Source organism: Procambarus clarkii, chromosome 26 (genome assembly GCF_040958095.1).
Source record: "Procambarus clarkii isolate CNS0578487 chromosome 26, FALCON_Pclarkii_2.0, whole genome shotgun sequence".
Lineage (NCBI taxonomy): Eukaryota > Metazoa > Arthropoda > Malacostraca > Decapoda > Cambaridae > Procambarus > Procambarus clarkii.
In genome coordinates, this window is record NC_091175.1 from 14568954 (window position 1) to 14585593 (window position 16640).

The 16640-nt window shown below is 50.9% G+C and overlaps 1 protein-coding gene across 3 annotated transcripts in view; it reads left to right on the top strand.

Annotated features, from left to right (window-relative positions):
* Positions 1-16640, top strand: part of LOC123756802 (Inwardly rectifying potassium channel 1) — a 134930-nt gene that overhangs the window by 74984 nt on the left and 43306 nt on the right. For 2 of the 3 annotated variants that reach the window (XM_045740150.2, XM_045740154.2), the window contains exon 2: positions 10501-10539. The exons of the other annotated variant lie outside the window; for it this stretch is intronic. In XM_045740150.2, coding sequence (XP_045596106.2) covers positions 10501-10539 — 39 coding nt within the window. The remainder of the gene's footprint in view (positions 1-10500; positions 10540-16640) is intronic. 3 annotated transcript variants of the gene reach the window in all.

A 16640-nucleotide genomic window follows, 5' to 3' on the forward strand; every position in this document is an offset into this window, starting at 1 on the left:
ATGAGGGGACCTGGTGAAGTGATGGGGGGACCTGGTGAAGTGATGGGGGGACCTGGTGAAGTGATAGGGGGGGGGGCCTGGATACGTGATGAGGGGACCTGGTGAAGTGATAGGACACGGTGAAGTGTTGGGGGACCTGGTGAAGTGATAGGACACGGTGAAGTGTTGGGGGACCTGGTGAAGTGATAGGACACGGTGAAGTGTTGGGGGACCTGGTGAAGTGATGGGGGGGGGGACCTGGTGACGCGATGGGGGGGGGGACCTGGTGACGTGATGGAGGGGGGACCTATTGAGGTGATAGAAGGACACGGTGAAGTGATGGGGGGGGAGCTGGGAAAACCATTAAGGAAAGCCAGCTTAGGGTGTAGAGGTGGTGAGTGAGGCATTAGTGCCATCGACCACTACCTCCTGCTGCAGGTCCATACTGTTGAGGATACACTCGGCTTGTTGACCAGACCACACACTAGAAGTTGAAGGGACGACGACGTTTCGGTCCGTCCTGGACCATTCTCAAGTCGATTGTGAGAATGGTCACAATCACAATCGACTTGAGAATGGTCCAGGACGGACCGAAACGTCGTCGTCCCTTCAACTTCTAGTGTGTGGTCTGGTCAACATACTTCAGCCACGTTATTGTGACTCATCGCCTGCATACACTCGGCTTCACTTCTTACACCAAAACTACTTTAATTTAAATATTCAAAGCAATCACTGACTGTTTAGGTCAATACGAAATGGTACAGAAATACGCATTAAGAACTTGAACAATATCTTTCTATTTGAGTTTTAGAATCTGGTGTAATGCGTGACATTCTCTCACGTCACGTCATAAACTTATGTCGCAAAGTCAATCATTTATATTTAAAAATGAACCCATCCTGTTCAGATAGTACTTTTTGCTACTATGGCCACCACCTTACAAAGATGTAATTGAAAATTAGTAGTAGAATTTGGGACTATTCTCTTTATTTAGAGTGAATAGCTCTCTTTAACGGTCTTAACCGCCAAACGAGTTATTAACGGTCTCTTAACCGCCAAACGAGTCTTTAATGGTCTCAACCGCCAAATGAGTATTTAACGGTCTCAACCGCCAAATGAGATTTTAACGGTCTCAACCGCCAAATGAGATTTTAACGGTCTCAACCGCCAAATGCGTCTGAAACTTATTATTATTAACATCTTTATTGACAAAATTAATTACAATTTTTCCTAATCTGAGGATTTCGATTAAGTCTTAAGTGAGGATAATGCTGGTATTCACTGTCACGGAGGACAGAGGGTCATACATAAGACAATAGGTCTAAACTGTAGGCGGAAGTACATATATATCATGGTTACAATCAATGTTTTAATGTATGGATATGTGAAAACAACTTTCTATTGTGCACTGCCACACAAGGGCAGGGATGGGTTCATAAGTGATACAGCTTAGAAGTAATATAAATAAAAATTGTTCTTCATTCTTTAAAATGGACAAGCAAATTTTGGATAAATTGTTAGGATGTCGTCCAGAACACCTGAGTCAATAAAACAGTTACACAGTTGGTGGTACTATAGGCCAGGAGGTCTAAAGTCCTTTACGGTTTCACATTCAACAATATACTGTTCTAGTGAATGCATTAAAGGTTTATCACAGAGTTTACAATCTGAGTATTCTGGTAGTGGCTCAGCCTCACTAACCTGCCACATGTGTCTATAGCCAAGGTGAATTCGCGTAATGACTACATCACATTGCCTGGTCCGGTTACTGTGCCGACCATGCAAATACCTATTATTACATAACTTTTAATACTGCAGCTTTCAGGTCTCTGGGCATTTCTTAGTTCTTCTAAATCTGAATTAATTTCTTTAATCTGTATGTTTCTAATAATTGCATTAGATAGTCCAAAGTCATAATCAATGTTTTCTTTCCTGCAAGCCTCATTGGCCATTCGACCTACAAAGTAATATTTTCCAACTGCAACATGGGATGGGATCCACACAAATTTTATACAAGAGTTATTATCATTGGCGAAAATTACATTCCATTTAATATTACAAGCTACTTCCGACATACATTGTGATGGGTTATTTAAGGACTGCAGAGCACTTTTAGAGTCACAGAAAATAACTCCATCACCATTGAGCTTAAGGTATTCAGTGGCTAGATAAATGGCCAATAGCTCGGTCTGTGTCGTGCTTGCCCAGTTGTTCAATCTCTGTGTACTAGTCATGATCATTTCATTTCCTTTATATCGTCTTTAACGGTCTCTTAGCCGCCGGGCCAGTCTTCAACCTACTTAACTTTCAGAAGAAGCACAAGCTCAGTCTTTAAACTTTATTGTAACAGCATTAACCTTTAACTTTTTGAATATCTTTAATCCTTAATTTATGTTAGACTTTAATCCTTAAAAGTTGGCAGAGTGTTTAAGAGTGTTGGATGTTGCGAGCGTGTTCGGGGAGCACGTGAGCTGCCTCGGGGCGTGCTAACACAGTTTACCTACCATCCCACATTACCGAGCTGGGGCAGCCATAACACAAGGATTATTATCGAGTAGAGAGGAGGGCCGTATGACTCGCCTGTGCCAACAAGGAAGGGGTGACGCCATTAGTGAGTATTTTGAGCAGGCAGTGGTAGCAGTGTTCAGTGAGTGCCTTTCCCTTCCAACCCGTGCATCTCTTAAATCCACGCGCACGTGTGCCTTACAATGTGGTAGGTGTGGGTGGCTGGAGTCTCAGTGTTGGAGGGCGGTGATGGTGGTGGGGGTAGTGTTGGTGATGGAGCGGGTGGTGGTGGTAGTGTTGGTGATGGAGCGGGTGGTGGTAGTGTTGGTGATGGAGCGGGTGGTGGTGGTAGTGTTGGTGAGTGTACTGGTGGTTGTGGTTCCTGTCATCGCCAGGCCCAGTGTCACGTTAGTGACCAGATCCTATACCAAAAACTACATGCATATAATCGAGAAAGAAAACAAATGTCAGCAGTGTGAAGTGTTTTTTGTTTGGGAATTTGAATGTAGAACTTCAGTGAATTTTGAACGCTACTGAACCAAACATTAACCAGTGATTGTAGATGTTTATTTTACAAAGTTGATAGAAAAAGATGTACTTTAAACTGCGGCGAGTGTGTGTAGCGGCGACACATGTCAAATGGGCACGGGCCGTGGGCATGGAGCCGTGGGCATGGAGCCGTGGGCACGGAGCCGCGGGCACGGAGCCGTGGGCACGGAGCCGTGGGCATGGAGACCGTCTCTTGCCTTGGCCCGCCGTCCAGCGTCGACGTCCCACTTCAGGCGTGGTAATTTGGCTTAATACCAATTACCGACTTGCGACTCATTCCTCTGTTTCTCCATCTATTCCTTGACGTTACTTTTGTCTTCAGTCTCCACGTAAGCCTGTTCTTATTCCTTATAATGCTCCTTGCTCAGAGGTTCCTTACTGCTGCTGCTGCTGGTGCTGTATCTGCTGCTATTTCTGCTGCAATGACTGCTATTACTGCTACTGTAGCTGCTGCTGCTGCTGGTACTGTTGCTGATGATATGAATGCTGATGTTTCCGTTGTTATTGATACAACCGCTGCTACTGTTGTTGCTGCTCTATTATTGTAGCTACTGTTGTTGTTGTTGCTGCTGCTGCATTTATTGCTGCTGCTGTTGGTAATGTTGTTGCTGCTTCTGGTGTTTGTGATGTTGGTGTTAGTCAGTATTACTGGTAGTGTTGTTGTCACTACAGGTGTTGATGGTGTTGTGTGTCCTGCAGTTGTTGCTGGTGTTACTTCTCCTCTCCGGCTGCTCCGTCACAACCACCACACCACGTGACCATTGTCAGCCGCCATCACAGATGTGTGTGTGAGTGGACCCGTGAGCAGAGACCAGGTGTATGTGTGTGTGTGAGAGTGTGTGTGTGTGTGTGAGTGTGTGTGTGTGTGAGTGTGTGTGTGTGTGTGTGAGTGTGTGTGAGTGTGTGTGTGTGTGTGTGTGTGTGTGTGTGTGTGTGTGTGTGTGTGTGTGTGTGTGTGTGTGTGTGTGTGTGTGTGTGTGTGTGAGAGGAGCGGCGAGACCAGGTGTGTTACTGGTGAGTCTCCAGTATCACGAATGTTAAAAACTGCAAACTTACCTTTACCATCAGCGAGGTAATATCACCACTTAACACCCGTGTTTACTGATACGTCAGAGTTGATGATTGATGAAGATTACGGCACTCAAGAGGTGGCACGGGCATGAATAGCCCGTAACGTCACAGTTTGTTGATAATCATATTCACACTTGTGGCTGGCACCTCACCCTCCACTCCCCTCCCACCTCCCTCACTCCTTTCCCCCCTCACCCTCTTCCACTCTCCCTCCCTCCCTCCCCCCCTCCCACACCCACTCCTTCCATCACACTCCCTCACTATACTTCCCCCCACACCTTTGCTGGCCATACACATACAACAGCTTAAGAGAAGCATCCATTTTACCCCCATTTATAAGTTGAGATTCAGCCCCGCTCCTGTGCCAGATAAGTCCACTACGGGCTCACCATAGCCCGTGCTACTTGCTCCGCTCCTGTGCCAGGTAAGTCCACTACGGGCTCACCATAGCCCGTGCTACTTGCAAATTTTGGTTCTGCGTAGCTGAATCTAAAACAACAACAAATTGAGAGTTAGTGAACCCGATTAGGTTGTTCAACACCATTTTTTACTCGACACATGATCCGCTAATCGTTCAACATCCGGGCCCCCAACTTTTGCTTGGTGAATAGAGAAGATGGGAGTGAAAGTGGCGCCCAGTGGGTCCCACCCTGCCCAGGATACAAACCTGGGTCCTGAGGTATGTATGGCGAGTGGTTCCTGACTTCTGGGGGAGGTCAGGTAACCTGCACCTAGTAGTTGGGGAGGTCCTTTGAACACAAATATTCTGCCGTGCCCAGGACTGGTGGGCACGGCAGGTTTGAGTACGTGCCAGAGTGACGTGCCCAGGACTGGTGGGCACGGCAGGTTTGAGTACGTGCCAGAGTGACGTGCCCAGGACTGGTGGGCACGGCAGGCTGGAGTACGTGCCAGAGTGACGTGCCCAGGACTGGTGGGCACGGCAGGCTGGAGTACGTGCCAGAGTGACGTGCCCAGGACTGGTGGGCACGGCAGGTTTGAGTACGTGCCAGAGTGACGTGCCCAGGACTGGTGGGCACGGCAGGATGGAGTACGTGCCAGAGTGACGTGCCCAGGACTGGTGGGCACGGCAGGCTGGAGTACGTGCCAGAGTGACGTGCCCAGGACTGGTGGGCACGGCAGGCTGGAGTACGTGCCAGAGTGACGTGCCCAGGACTGGTGGGCACGGCAGGTTTGAGTACGTGCCAGAGTGACGTGCCCAGGACTGGTGGGCACGGCAGGATGGAGTACGTGCCAGAGTGACGTGCCCAGGACTGGTGGGCACGGCAGGCTGGAGTACGTGCCAGAGTGACGTGCCCATGACTGGTGGGCACGGCAGGCTGGAGTACGTGCCAGAGTGACGTGCCCAGGACTGGTGGGCACGGCAGGCTGGAGTACGTGCCAGAGTGACGTGCCCAGGACTGGTGGGCACGGCAGGCTGGAGTACGTGCCAGAGTGGCGTGCCCAGGACTGGTGGGCACGGCAGGCTGGAGTACGTGCCAGAGTGACGTGCCCAGGACTGGTGGGCACGGCAGGCTGGAGTACGTGCCAGAGTGACGTGCCCAGGACTAGTGGGCACGGCAGGCTGGAGTACGTGCCAGAGTGACGTGCCCAGGACTAGTGGGCACGGCAGGATGGAGTATGTGCCAGAGTGACGTGTCCAGGACTGTTGGGCACGGCAGGCTGGAGTACGTGCCAGAGTGACGTGCCCAGGACTGGTGGGCACGGCAGGATGGAGTATGTGCCAGAGTGACGTGTCCAGGACTGGTGGGCACGGCAGGATGGAGTATGTGCCAGAGTGACGTGTCCAGGACTGTTGGGCACGGCAGGCTGGAGTACGTGCCAGAGTGACGTGCCCAGGACTAGTGGGCACGGCAGGATGGAGTATGTGCCAGAGTGACGTGTTATTGATGAGTGGTGTGACGGGCGGCGCAAGACATGCTCCCGCCCGCCGGAGTCATCACGCCCCGGCTCTATATATAAACAATACAATCATCATTGACAGTTGACGGGTAAACGGCTCTTTCTTCAGTGTTTATTGGAAATATTACACGCTCTTAATCTGAAAGAAATATCCGTCGATATGAGTAGGTCTGGTGGAGGTGTGGCATGTAGGGAACGGGAGGGGGGGGGGGAGAGGCAGGGAAGCACTGCCACCCGCAGCTCAAACTTTAACAGTATTAACAAATTACTCTAAAAATGCCAATTTAACATTTAACAGCGAAACGACATTGAACAACTCTTGGCCAGAATAGCGTGTCTCCTGGGGACGCAGTTGTTACTAAAGAGGATTGGAAGGCGCTTAATGTGCTGCTGATGAAGCGTGTTCACAGAACAATATTATGAATGTGAGAAGATAAGCCATGAAGAGTGTGATGAGACGCAGCAGCCATCATGAACGTTGGTGACACGACGACTTAAGAGAGGCCTCGGCCAGTAGATGTTCCGTACAGGTTACTTAACGTCTTCCAGCAGAGACCTCGAGGTCCTCAAGATATTATGTGACATTGCCAGTGAAAAGTTGTGTCCTTCTCAGGTCACTTGGACTCATATTAGCGTCGTTAATAGTCCATAGTGTGTCTTATTGGTGCGCCGGTTCCCATAAGATTAAGTACTGAGATCTTTGGCCGTGAAGAACGGTGGATGAGGTTGAACCATGGGGCTGACCACACGGACTGTGACGGCACCTCCAAAAGTGACCATGGCGACGACAAGCAGCATCGCAAGCAGCGACGAGGAGAGCCAACTCGACTTCAGTTTGCTCGACCCCATCAAGCTCTCCCTCTGCCAGGAGCAGATGTCAGATGAGTAAGTCTGAGAAAACCCACCAGCACGTCCTGGAGTATGTGAGTATGCATATATAATCATTTGAGTAAAGCTTCCGATCACCAAAGGAGTCATGGAACCCGTCGCAACAGACAAGTAAGTTCACTTAGATGCAAAAGCAACAGATATGTTCAGTTGCTACAGTCAGACGACTGTGTTGTCAAGCTGTTACTCCTGTGATGCCTTTGTTGTTATCCTTGTTGTCAGCTCTGTATAGGACCTTGTTGGGTACTGTGTATTGTATAGGGTCTTTGAGGTCATGTATATTGTATAAGGTCTTGGTGGGTCATGTATATTGTATATGGTCTTGGTGGGTCATGTATATTGTATAGGGTCTTGGTGGGTCATGTATATTGTATAGGGTCTTGGTGGGTCATGTATATTGTATAGGGCCTTGGTGAGTCATTTATAGGGACTTGGTGGGTTATATATATATGACTTCGGTGGGCAAAATATTGCTCCTCGGAGGGTCATATATAGGCTCTCCCTTGTCACATGTATTTTCCTTGTCACGTGTCATGTACTTTCCTCGTCACGTGTCATGTACTTTCCTTGTCATGTGTCATGTATTTTCCTTGTCACGTGTCATGTACTTTCCTTGTCACGTGTCATGTACTTTCCTTGTCACGTGTCTGTACTAACCTTGTCACTGGCAATGTCTCCAGCACTATCTGCGTTTCTTGGAGTGATCTTAATTTATATTTTTATATATTACTAGTGTTGTGGGGCGGCGGGGTATGCACATAACTTACGTATGAACAAAATATACACTGCAGATATAGCACATGAAAAAAGGAACACAAAACACGTAAATAATTTTGATATGATGACGAGGTGAAGAAGCCAGAGGCGCGAGAACTAAGTGTGTGTGTGTGTGGAGGAAAGGAACTGATGTGACTTTAAGGAAGAAATTTTAGGAATGCGTAAAAAGTCGAGAGATGGAGCGAGCTAATAATGAAGGAAAGATGATGCCACAGGATCACTGTGCACAGATTGGGATACAGAACGATAGTAAAATGGATTGGGAGGCGAAGAGAGATGGGAGAAAAGGGTGAAACTGGGGTAGAGGAAAGTGTGGTGGTGCACTGGTGACTTATCTTCTGTTTGAGTTACACACTAACTGTCTAATTGTTATCGAAATGCCAGGTGACAATTTTGAGATGGGGGGGGGGTCGAAATAAGATTTTAGATGAGGATTATTTATGTTGGGAACGCCAACTGCCTCCCTACGCCCATAAAGTCATGTCCCCTTCTCTGCGGCCATATTTTGTCTTCTTACTGCTCCCTCATCATAACACTTCCCCTTTGGCCTTCTCATAACTCCCTTTTCCTTGAGCACCCGCCTCCCCCAACCCCTACCCTTATATCCACACCATCTTCCCTCCCCCTTCCTGGTGCTGGTTGGAGGGTATGGGCGGGCCTGGTGCCAACTCGCCGCCGCTGACGTAGTGAAGACCAAGCCTCCCGGACTGTCGCTGGTGTGACTCGTGGTCGGCCTCGTGCGCTCCTCGCTGCTCAGCCTTCCCGCCACAGCTTAACCTGCCGCAGCTTTTGTTTTGTTTACATATTTTACGCGCTAAACAGACGGCGACATTCCTGGGCCAATGGCGACTGCCGGCTTAGTGAACCGGTTCCAGCAGGCATTACGACGGAGGCGCATGCGGAGGAGCTTTACGCCCATGCAGGAGAAGAGGTATGGAGAACACTAGGGCACTGTGAAGTCTGTTAGAGTGTTGTTAAATCTTTCAGCGGTGTGTGAGCTTATATTAAGGACGTGTGTGCGCCCAAAGTGGGAACGGAACATTTACAAGAATTAGATATATTAATATCATTGCCCTTTGAACTTTTCGTGGGAGGTTGGGGGGACGGAAAGGGTTTAGTACACTGCTTTTGTTTCGAAATATCTCACTGGATTGTTATATAGATATTATGTATAGACAGTGATCCTTAGTAATATCGGGTAGTGTATGGGACCAGTTCCCAGTAGTGTATGGGACCAGATATGGGCTCACGTCCCAGTATTCGTCGTTCGTGTTCTCCTGGTTACATTTACTTGAGTTATCCCCCACCAAGATAATGTTATTAAAACAAAAGACTAAAACCAGTGCAAAACGAAGGAAACTTTACCTTCATTTACAGCTTTGACCCAAATATCACACTAACAAATTTTTCGTGAATAACCCAACCCAATTACGGGTTCACCATAGCCCGTGATACATGGAAATATTGTTCTGAGTAGCTGTAGGAACAGGAGTACTCTGAAGGAGTACCCACAAGGGTATCCTAACATGCACTAGATTATTCTGTAAAGGGAAGACAGCTGAAGACATGCGTTGGTGCCCAAATAGAGAGAAAGATCTGGGGGTGGATATCACACAGAACCTGTCCCCAGAAACCAACAACAAAAGGATATCATCAGCGGCGTATGTCAAATTGACCAAAATATTAACTGTTTTTAGAAACTTGTGAAAGGAATCATTCATAACCTTGTATACCACGTATGTCAGACCAATCCTTGAGTATGCAGCTCACGCACAACTCAGGTTAGATAACACCCCTAACAGATTAGGTAACACCATAACAAGTTAGGAAACACCGTAACATTGCCATAAAAAGCTCCCATGCGTCGTGATATGCAATCATGCAAGGTACTACCACATCAATTCATCATATTAACCCAACAAGTGAGTTAATATCCTGATATACGTCAGCATACCCAGCCAAGAGCAGTACTACTCTAAAATACACCATAATACACCATATTGCGCTAAAATACACCTATCAGGCGCAGAAATACCTTAACAGCTAGATAGTACCCGCTATCACTTGAAGTAATCCCAGCATGTGCTATGATGCCCTAAGAGGCGACATAATACCCCTAGCATGTACAGTGACTCCCTAAGACATGCAGTGACACCTAAGATGTGCAGTGCCACCTCTAGCATGTAATGTCAAGCGACGAAACCATTGCACTAACTTGAATTGCTCATGGTGTGCTAACCTGCCCATCGACCTCCCTCCTGCGCACACAGCCTTCTAAGTGCGCAGAGTAAGCCTTCTAATATGACCCAAAATCCTGCAAAATGCGCATAATCTGCCCGGCGACCTCCCATCTGCGCACAGTACACTATCAGAGCGCAGAGTTAGTCTCCTAATATGTACAAAATCCTGCATAACGTGGATCGACTGCGCAAGTTGTTTTCTGTGTACATTAATAAATCCTTTTCTGCATGACATGTTTTATTGCACCAATAATAGCTTTAGGTAACTTGAACCATCAACTAGGATTTGTTATACAGTAAAACTGAGCAATTTTAGAGTAGTAATTTAGAAGTGTCCCAACATGAGCACTTTTCTAAACCAGATTATTCAGTATTTTGCAGCAACTTTGTTAAGAGTATCTTGTCTAGTGAAGCATTTTGTGTAATATACTCACTTAGAAATTAGAGATTTTTCAATACATATCGTATGATACTGCAAGTTAAAAATTCCTCTCTTTTTCAATAGGGATAAAATTTGTATACTGTGTGTGGAATTGTGACTAACGAGACTTGTATTCGCCCTTACTTACAGTTTTCTGACAGGACTGCCCTACCAGTTCATGATAGATCTGTAAGTGACAGGCCAAGATGCCGCTCTCTAAATTATGCCTGGGTTGTTGTGAGCCCCGTCTGCCCCCCGTCCCTCTGTCACCCCTGGAGCCCCAGACCCTGCCTCCCTCTCCCCGCACCTCTGTCACCCCTGGAGCCCCAGAACCTGCCTCCCTCCCTCCCCCCTGTCCTGCACCATGGAGCCTGAGAACCTGCCCCCCTTCCTGTCCTACACCATGGAACCTGAGAACCTGCCTCCCTCCCTGTCCTGCACCATGGAGCCTGAGAACCTGCCACCCTCCCTGTCCTGCACCATGGAACCTGAGAACCTAGCTCCCTCCGCCTTGTCCTGCACCATGGAGCCTGAGAACCTGCCTCCCATTGAACCGTCCCAAATACGGTTCCTAAGGCCCCAAACCACTCTCCTTGGAACCTCCAAAACTGTTTTTTTTCTCTCAGAGAAAGAGACTGTGGCATGTCAAAGCGTCATGCGTCCGACCACCTCATCCTTCTCTTATGACCTTAATCATCTACAACTAAGATTACTGTTCTCATTTTTTGGTCCTATTGTCCCCTTTTTTTCCTAGTACATGCTAACAGAAACAACTCCTGTTTGCCCAGTACTCCGTCCCTGCAGCCTAGTTAACAGTGTCGTGGTCCTTGTACCCGTTGCCCCGTCAAGGGTGATGAATACCTCCCCCCCCCCTTCTGACAATGAAGAGGTAGTGAGTTACGGTGTCAACAGTTCCTCGCCTGAACAGTCGTGTGTGTAGAGTTCCCCCTTACTGTTTATCTGAACCAACAAGTTGTTCCATGACCCGTAAATCACTCCCAGAACAGTGACTATATACTGCAGGGATATTCTGTATTTACTGCAGAATAATGTTTGATATATAAGATCTATAGCTGACTCCATGTTGGGTCCTCGGCTGGTGTACCTTGTCAACGCTCTGGTTGACGGAGCCAGATGCCTTCCCAAACCCTTGAAGAAGGTTTGTGCTATATTGTAGACAGGTGTCACTTGTGAGCTATCCCAGCTGTGCTAGGCCCGACCCTAGCACTCCCAGCTGTGCTAGGACCGACCCTAGCACTCCCAGCTGTGCTAGGACCGACCCTAGCACTCCCAGCTGTGCTAGGCCCGACCCTAGCACTCCCAGCTGTGCTAGGACCGACCCTAGCACTCCCAGCTGTGCTAGGACCGACCCTAGCACTCCCAGCTGTGCTAGGACCGACCCTAGCACTCTCAGCTGTGCTAGGACCGACCCTAGAACTCCCGGCTGTGCTAGGACCGACCCTAGCACTCCCAGCTGTGCTAGGACCGACCCTAGCACTCCCTGCTCTGCTAGGACCAACCCTGTAGCCTGTCTCTCCTCCCAGCTGTGCTAAGACCTACTGTCTGTAGCCTGTCTCTCTCTTCTGTTCAAAGATGTCTCTCTTCCACCCGCCACCATGACCTACTAATCTTGAATTCTACATGAATTTATTTTTTTTTCCAAATACTGAGACTTCACACATAACATTTTCCCATTTCAAGCGTTTTATATACTGGTATTTGTGATGTGGTTGAGGCTGAAGGGTTGACAACCTTTCCTGTCTCATCACCTGGCCACACATCACACCAAACTGTCCACAGTGCACCGTTGATACACTGTACCATAAAATTCAGCAGATGAGGAATCACAATAACGTGACTGAAATATGTCGATCGAAGCACACACTAGAAAGTGAAGGGACGACGACGTTTCGGTCCGCCCTGGACCATTAATCTCAAGTCGATTGTGTGACTTGAGAATGGTCCAGGACGGACTGAAACGTCGTCGTCCCTTCACTTTCTGGTTCCTGGTAGTTGTTTTCTACCTTCTCTCTTCTCATCTCAGCAGCTCTTCTCACTTCTCTTCTCTATCTGCTACTTTCTACCTTTTTCTTATCTCTCTCTCTCTCCCTTTATCCTTTCATTGGATTTGCATCCTTCTCTCTCATTTTCACTAATTCTCTATCTGTCTTCCTTTTCACTTCTTCTCCTCAGTTCTCTTATTTTCCATGGTTTTATCTCCTTTTTGTACAGTTATTCTCCTCTCAATGTCCTTCTCTTCATTGTTTCTCTCCAAGTTTTCACCGTCTCTCCCTCTCCTCTGTTCTACCACACTGGCTTTCATCCTCTTCTCTCACCTTCCTTATTTACACTCTCCTCTCCTCTCACACCTCTCCTCTCCTCTCCTCTCTCTTCCTACACTTCTCTCTTTGTCCCTCCTTTATGCTCTCTTGCTAGTTCTTCTCGGGATGCCCTCGTCTCTTTACTGGTCATAGTCTCCTCACCCCTGGTGTTGCCTCACCCCTGGTGTTGCCTCACCCCTGGTGTTGCCTCACCCCTGGTGTTGCCTCACCCCTGGTGTTGCCTCACCTCTGGTGTGTTGCCTCACCCCTGGTGTTGCCTCACCTTTGCAACAGAAACATCACATATTATTATTACAGGTATTATCAGTACTTAGTGTGGTACCACTTTTGTACCACTCATGCTCCTAGTGTTAATGGTAGTGTAGTGTAACTATTATATTACAAGTAACGTAATTATTCTTATAAATATTTTACTTCTAATAATATAATATTATTATTATTATTATTATTATTATTATTATTATTATTATTATTATTATTATTATTATTATTATTATTTTATTGATCAGTATTGACTGAAGCACACCTACCCCCTTCACACCTTTAGTCTTAGAATACACACTGTCCTGTCTTAAGACAGATCTTTACCACCACCACACACCTTAGCTACTGTCTTCGTGGCCTGCTGCTGTCACCAAAAGTATATCTTGAGCACATCAATGATTCTTTTGTACAACTTAATTACATCATGTTTTTGTAAATTAAAATAACATTCTGCACATGAGGATAGGCGCCTGTCATTGTCCTGGTGAGGATAGGTACACGGACTGTCTCAAAGGTTGTACAGGCTCTATCATCAGGCATCTTGGCCACTTGAGGCATTTAAGACATTTTATTGTTGACACATTGTACCACTCACCATACTGGATGTCTCACTATAGCTCCCACCATACTGGACGTCTCACTATATCCCCCACCATACTGGACGTCTCACTATATCCCCCACCATACTGGACGTCTCACTATAGCCCCACACCATACTGGACGTCTCACTATAGCCCCCACCATACTGGACGTCTCACTATATCCCCCACCATACTGGACGTCTCACTATATCCCCCCACCATACTAGATGTCTCACTATAGCTCCCACTATAGTGGACGTCTCACCATAGCTCCCACCATACTGGACGTCTCACTATATCCCCCCACCATACTAGATGTCTCACTATAGCTCCCACTATAGTGAAGGTCTCACCATAACTCCCACCATACTGCCTGCCATCTTGCCCTCCCAAACTCTAACCCTTGGCGTGTTCTTCATTCCAGTTTTCTTACGGATATTCCACTTCTGTTGCTCACCGACTTGTAAGTGCCCTCCAGTCTTGCTTCTCCGCCACTTGGCTCCTCACTGTCTTGACTACTAATGCTTCCTTGGAACCTTCTGTAATTGGCTGTCGTCGCCTGGTAAACCAGACTGGTTTTCATCTAGTTTGCTTCGCCTTTTCTGTCCGCCTTCACAGATTCCGTAATGGTGGCACTAACATTTTCTAGCATTTTCAACTAATGGCCTTAACTGCCTAATTGATAAATCTTACTGATATATGCACTTAACAATAGACCGCTGAGCGCCAATTGTTTCGTGTTGCAGCTACTTGCAAGCACATGTGCAAGATTGATTGGTCTCGCGTTCCTTGGCATCTCTTGTTTGCCGAGTAATGCCAAGCTGTTCAACACGACTGCGTTCAGTGTTCTGATTGGCTTAGGTAAACACACGATTGTTTGGTCCTTACCGACCCCACACCCATGCCCGCCCAACCCCACACCCATGCCCGCCCAACCCCACACCCATGCCCGCCCAACCTCCCTCATGTCCTACCCTACCCCTCCCCCTCCCCTACCCCAACCCCCTCCCAACCTCACGCCTCACTTAGCATTATAGAGAATTGTATAATTCATTCAATTTATCTTCTGTTTGTTTTGAACCTGTTCTCGTTTAGCTTGTAGTTTGTTTGAGTATATTTACGTGTTGGTGCATGTGTCTCCCCCCCTGCTCATTGTCACAGTTCCTCCCTCCCCGGCTCCTGCCCCCCAGTTCCTCCCTCCCCGGCTCCTGCCTCCCAGTTCCTCCCTCCCCGGCCCCTGCCCCCCAGTTCCTCCCTCCCCGGCCCCTGCCCCCCAGTTCCTCCCTCCCCGGCCCCTGCCCCCCAGTTCCTCCCTCCCCGGCTCCTGCCTCCCAGTTCCTCCCTCCCCGGCCCCTGCCCCCCAGTTCCTCCCTCCCCGGCCCCTGCCCCCCAGTTCCTCCCTCCCCGGCCCCTGCCCCCCAGTTCCTCCCTCCCCGGCTCCTGCCTCCCAGTTCCTCCCTCCCCGGCCCCTGCCCCCCAGTTCCTCCCTCCCCGGCTCCTGCCTCCCAGTTCCTCCCTCCCCGGCCCCTGCCCCCCAGTTCCTCCCTCCCCGGCTCCTGCCTCCCAGTTCCTCCCTCCCCGGCCCCTGCCCCCCAGTTCCTCCCTCCCCGGCTCCTGCCTCCCAGTTCCTCCCTCCCCGGCCCCTGCCCCCCAGTTCCTCCCTCCCCGGCTCCTGCCTCCCAGTTCCTCCCTCCCCGGCCCCTGCCCCCCAGTTCCTCCCTCCCCGGCTCCTGCCTCCCAGTTCCTCCCTCCCCGGCCCCTGCCCCCCAGTTCCTCCCTCCCCGGCTCCTGCCTCCCAGTTCCTCCCTCCCCGGCCCCTGCCCCCCAGTTCCTCCCTCCCCGGCTCCTGCCTCCCAGTTCCTCCCTCCCCGGCCCCTGCCTCCCAGTTCCTCCCTCCCCGGCTCCTGCCTCCCAGTTCCTCCCTCCCCGGCTCCTGCCTCCCAGTTCCTCCCTCCCCGGCCCCTGCCCCCCAGTTCCTCCCTCCCCGGCCCCTGCCCCCCAGTTCCTCCCTCCCCGGCCCCTGCCTCCCAGTTCCTCCCTCCCCGGCCCCTGCCCCCCAGTTCCTCCCTCCCCGGCCCCTGCCCCCCAGTTCCTCCCTCCCCGGCCCCTGCCCCCCAGTGCCTCCCTCCCCGGCTCCTACCTCCCAGTTCCTCCCTCCCCGGCCCCTGCCCCCCAGTTCCTCCCTCCCCGGCTCCTGCCTCCCAGTTCCTCCCTCCCCGGCCCCTGCCCCCCAGTTCCTCCCTCCCCGGCCCCTGCCTCCCAGTTCCTCCCTCCCCGGCCCCTGCCCCCCAGTTCCTCCCTCCCCGGCCCCTGCCCCCCAGTTCCTCCCTCCCCGGCCCCTGCCCCCCAGTGCCTCCCTCCCCGGCTCCTACCTCCCAGTTCCTCCCTCCCCGGCCCCTGCCCCCCAGTTCCTCCCTCCCCGGCCCCTGCCCCCCAGTTCCTCCCTCCCCGGCTCCTGCCTCCCAGTTCCTCCCTCCCCGGCCCCTGCCCCCCAGTTCCTCCCTCCCCGGCTCCTGCCTCCCAGTTCCTCCCTCCCCGGCCCCTGCCCCCCAGTTCCTCCCTCCCCGGCTCCTGCCTCCCAGTTCCTCCCTCCCCGGCCCCTGCCCCCCAGTTCCTCCCTCCCCGGCTCCTGCCTCCCAGTTCCTCCCTCCCCGGCCCCTGCCTCCCAGTTCCTCCCTCCCCGGCTCCTGCCTCCCAGTTCCTCCCTCCCCGGCTCCTGCCTCCCAGTTCCTCCCTCCCCGGCCCCTGCCCCCCAGTTCCTCCCTCCCCGGCCCCTGCCCCCCAGTTCCTCCCTCCCCGGCCCCTGCCTCCCAGTTCCTCCCTCCCCGGCCCCTGCCCCCCAGTTCCTCCCTCCCCGGCCCCTGCCCCCCAGTTCCTCCCTCCCCGGCCCCTGCCCCCCAGTGCCTCCCTCCCCGGCTCCTACCTCCCAGTTCCTCCCTCCCCGGCCCCTGCCCCCCAGTTCCTCCCTCCCCGGCTCCTGCCTCCCAGTTCCTCCCTCCCCGGCCCCTGCCCCCCAGTTCCTCCCTCCCCGGCCCCTGCCCCCCAGTTCCTCCCTCCCCGGCCCCTGCCCCCCAGTGCCTCCCTCCCCGGCTCCTACCTCCCA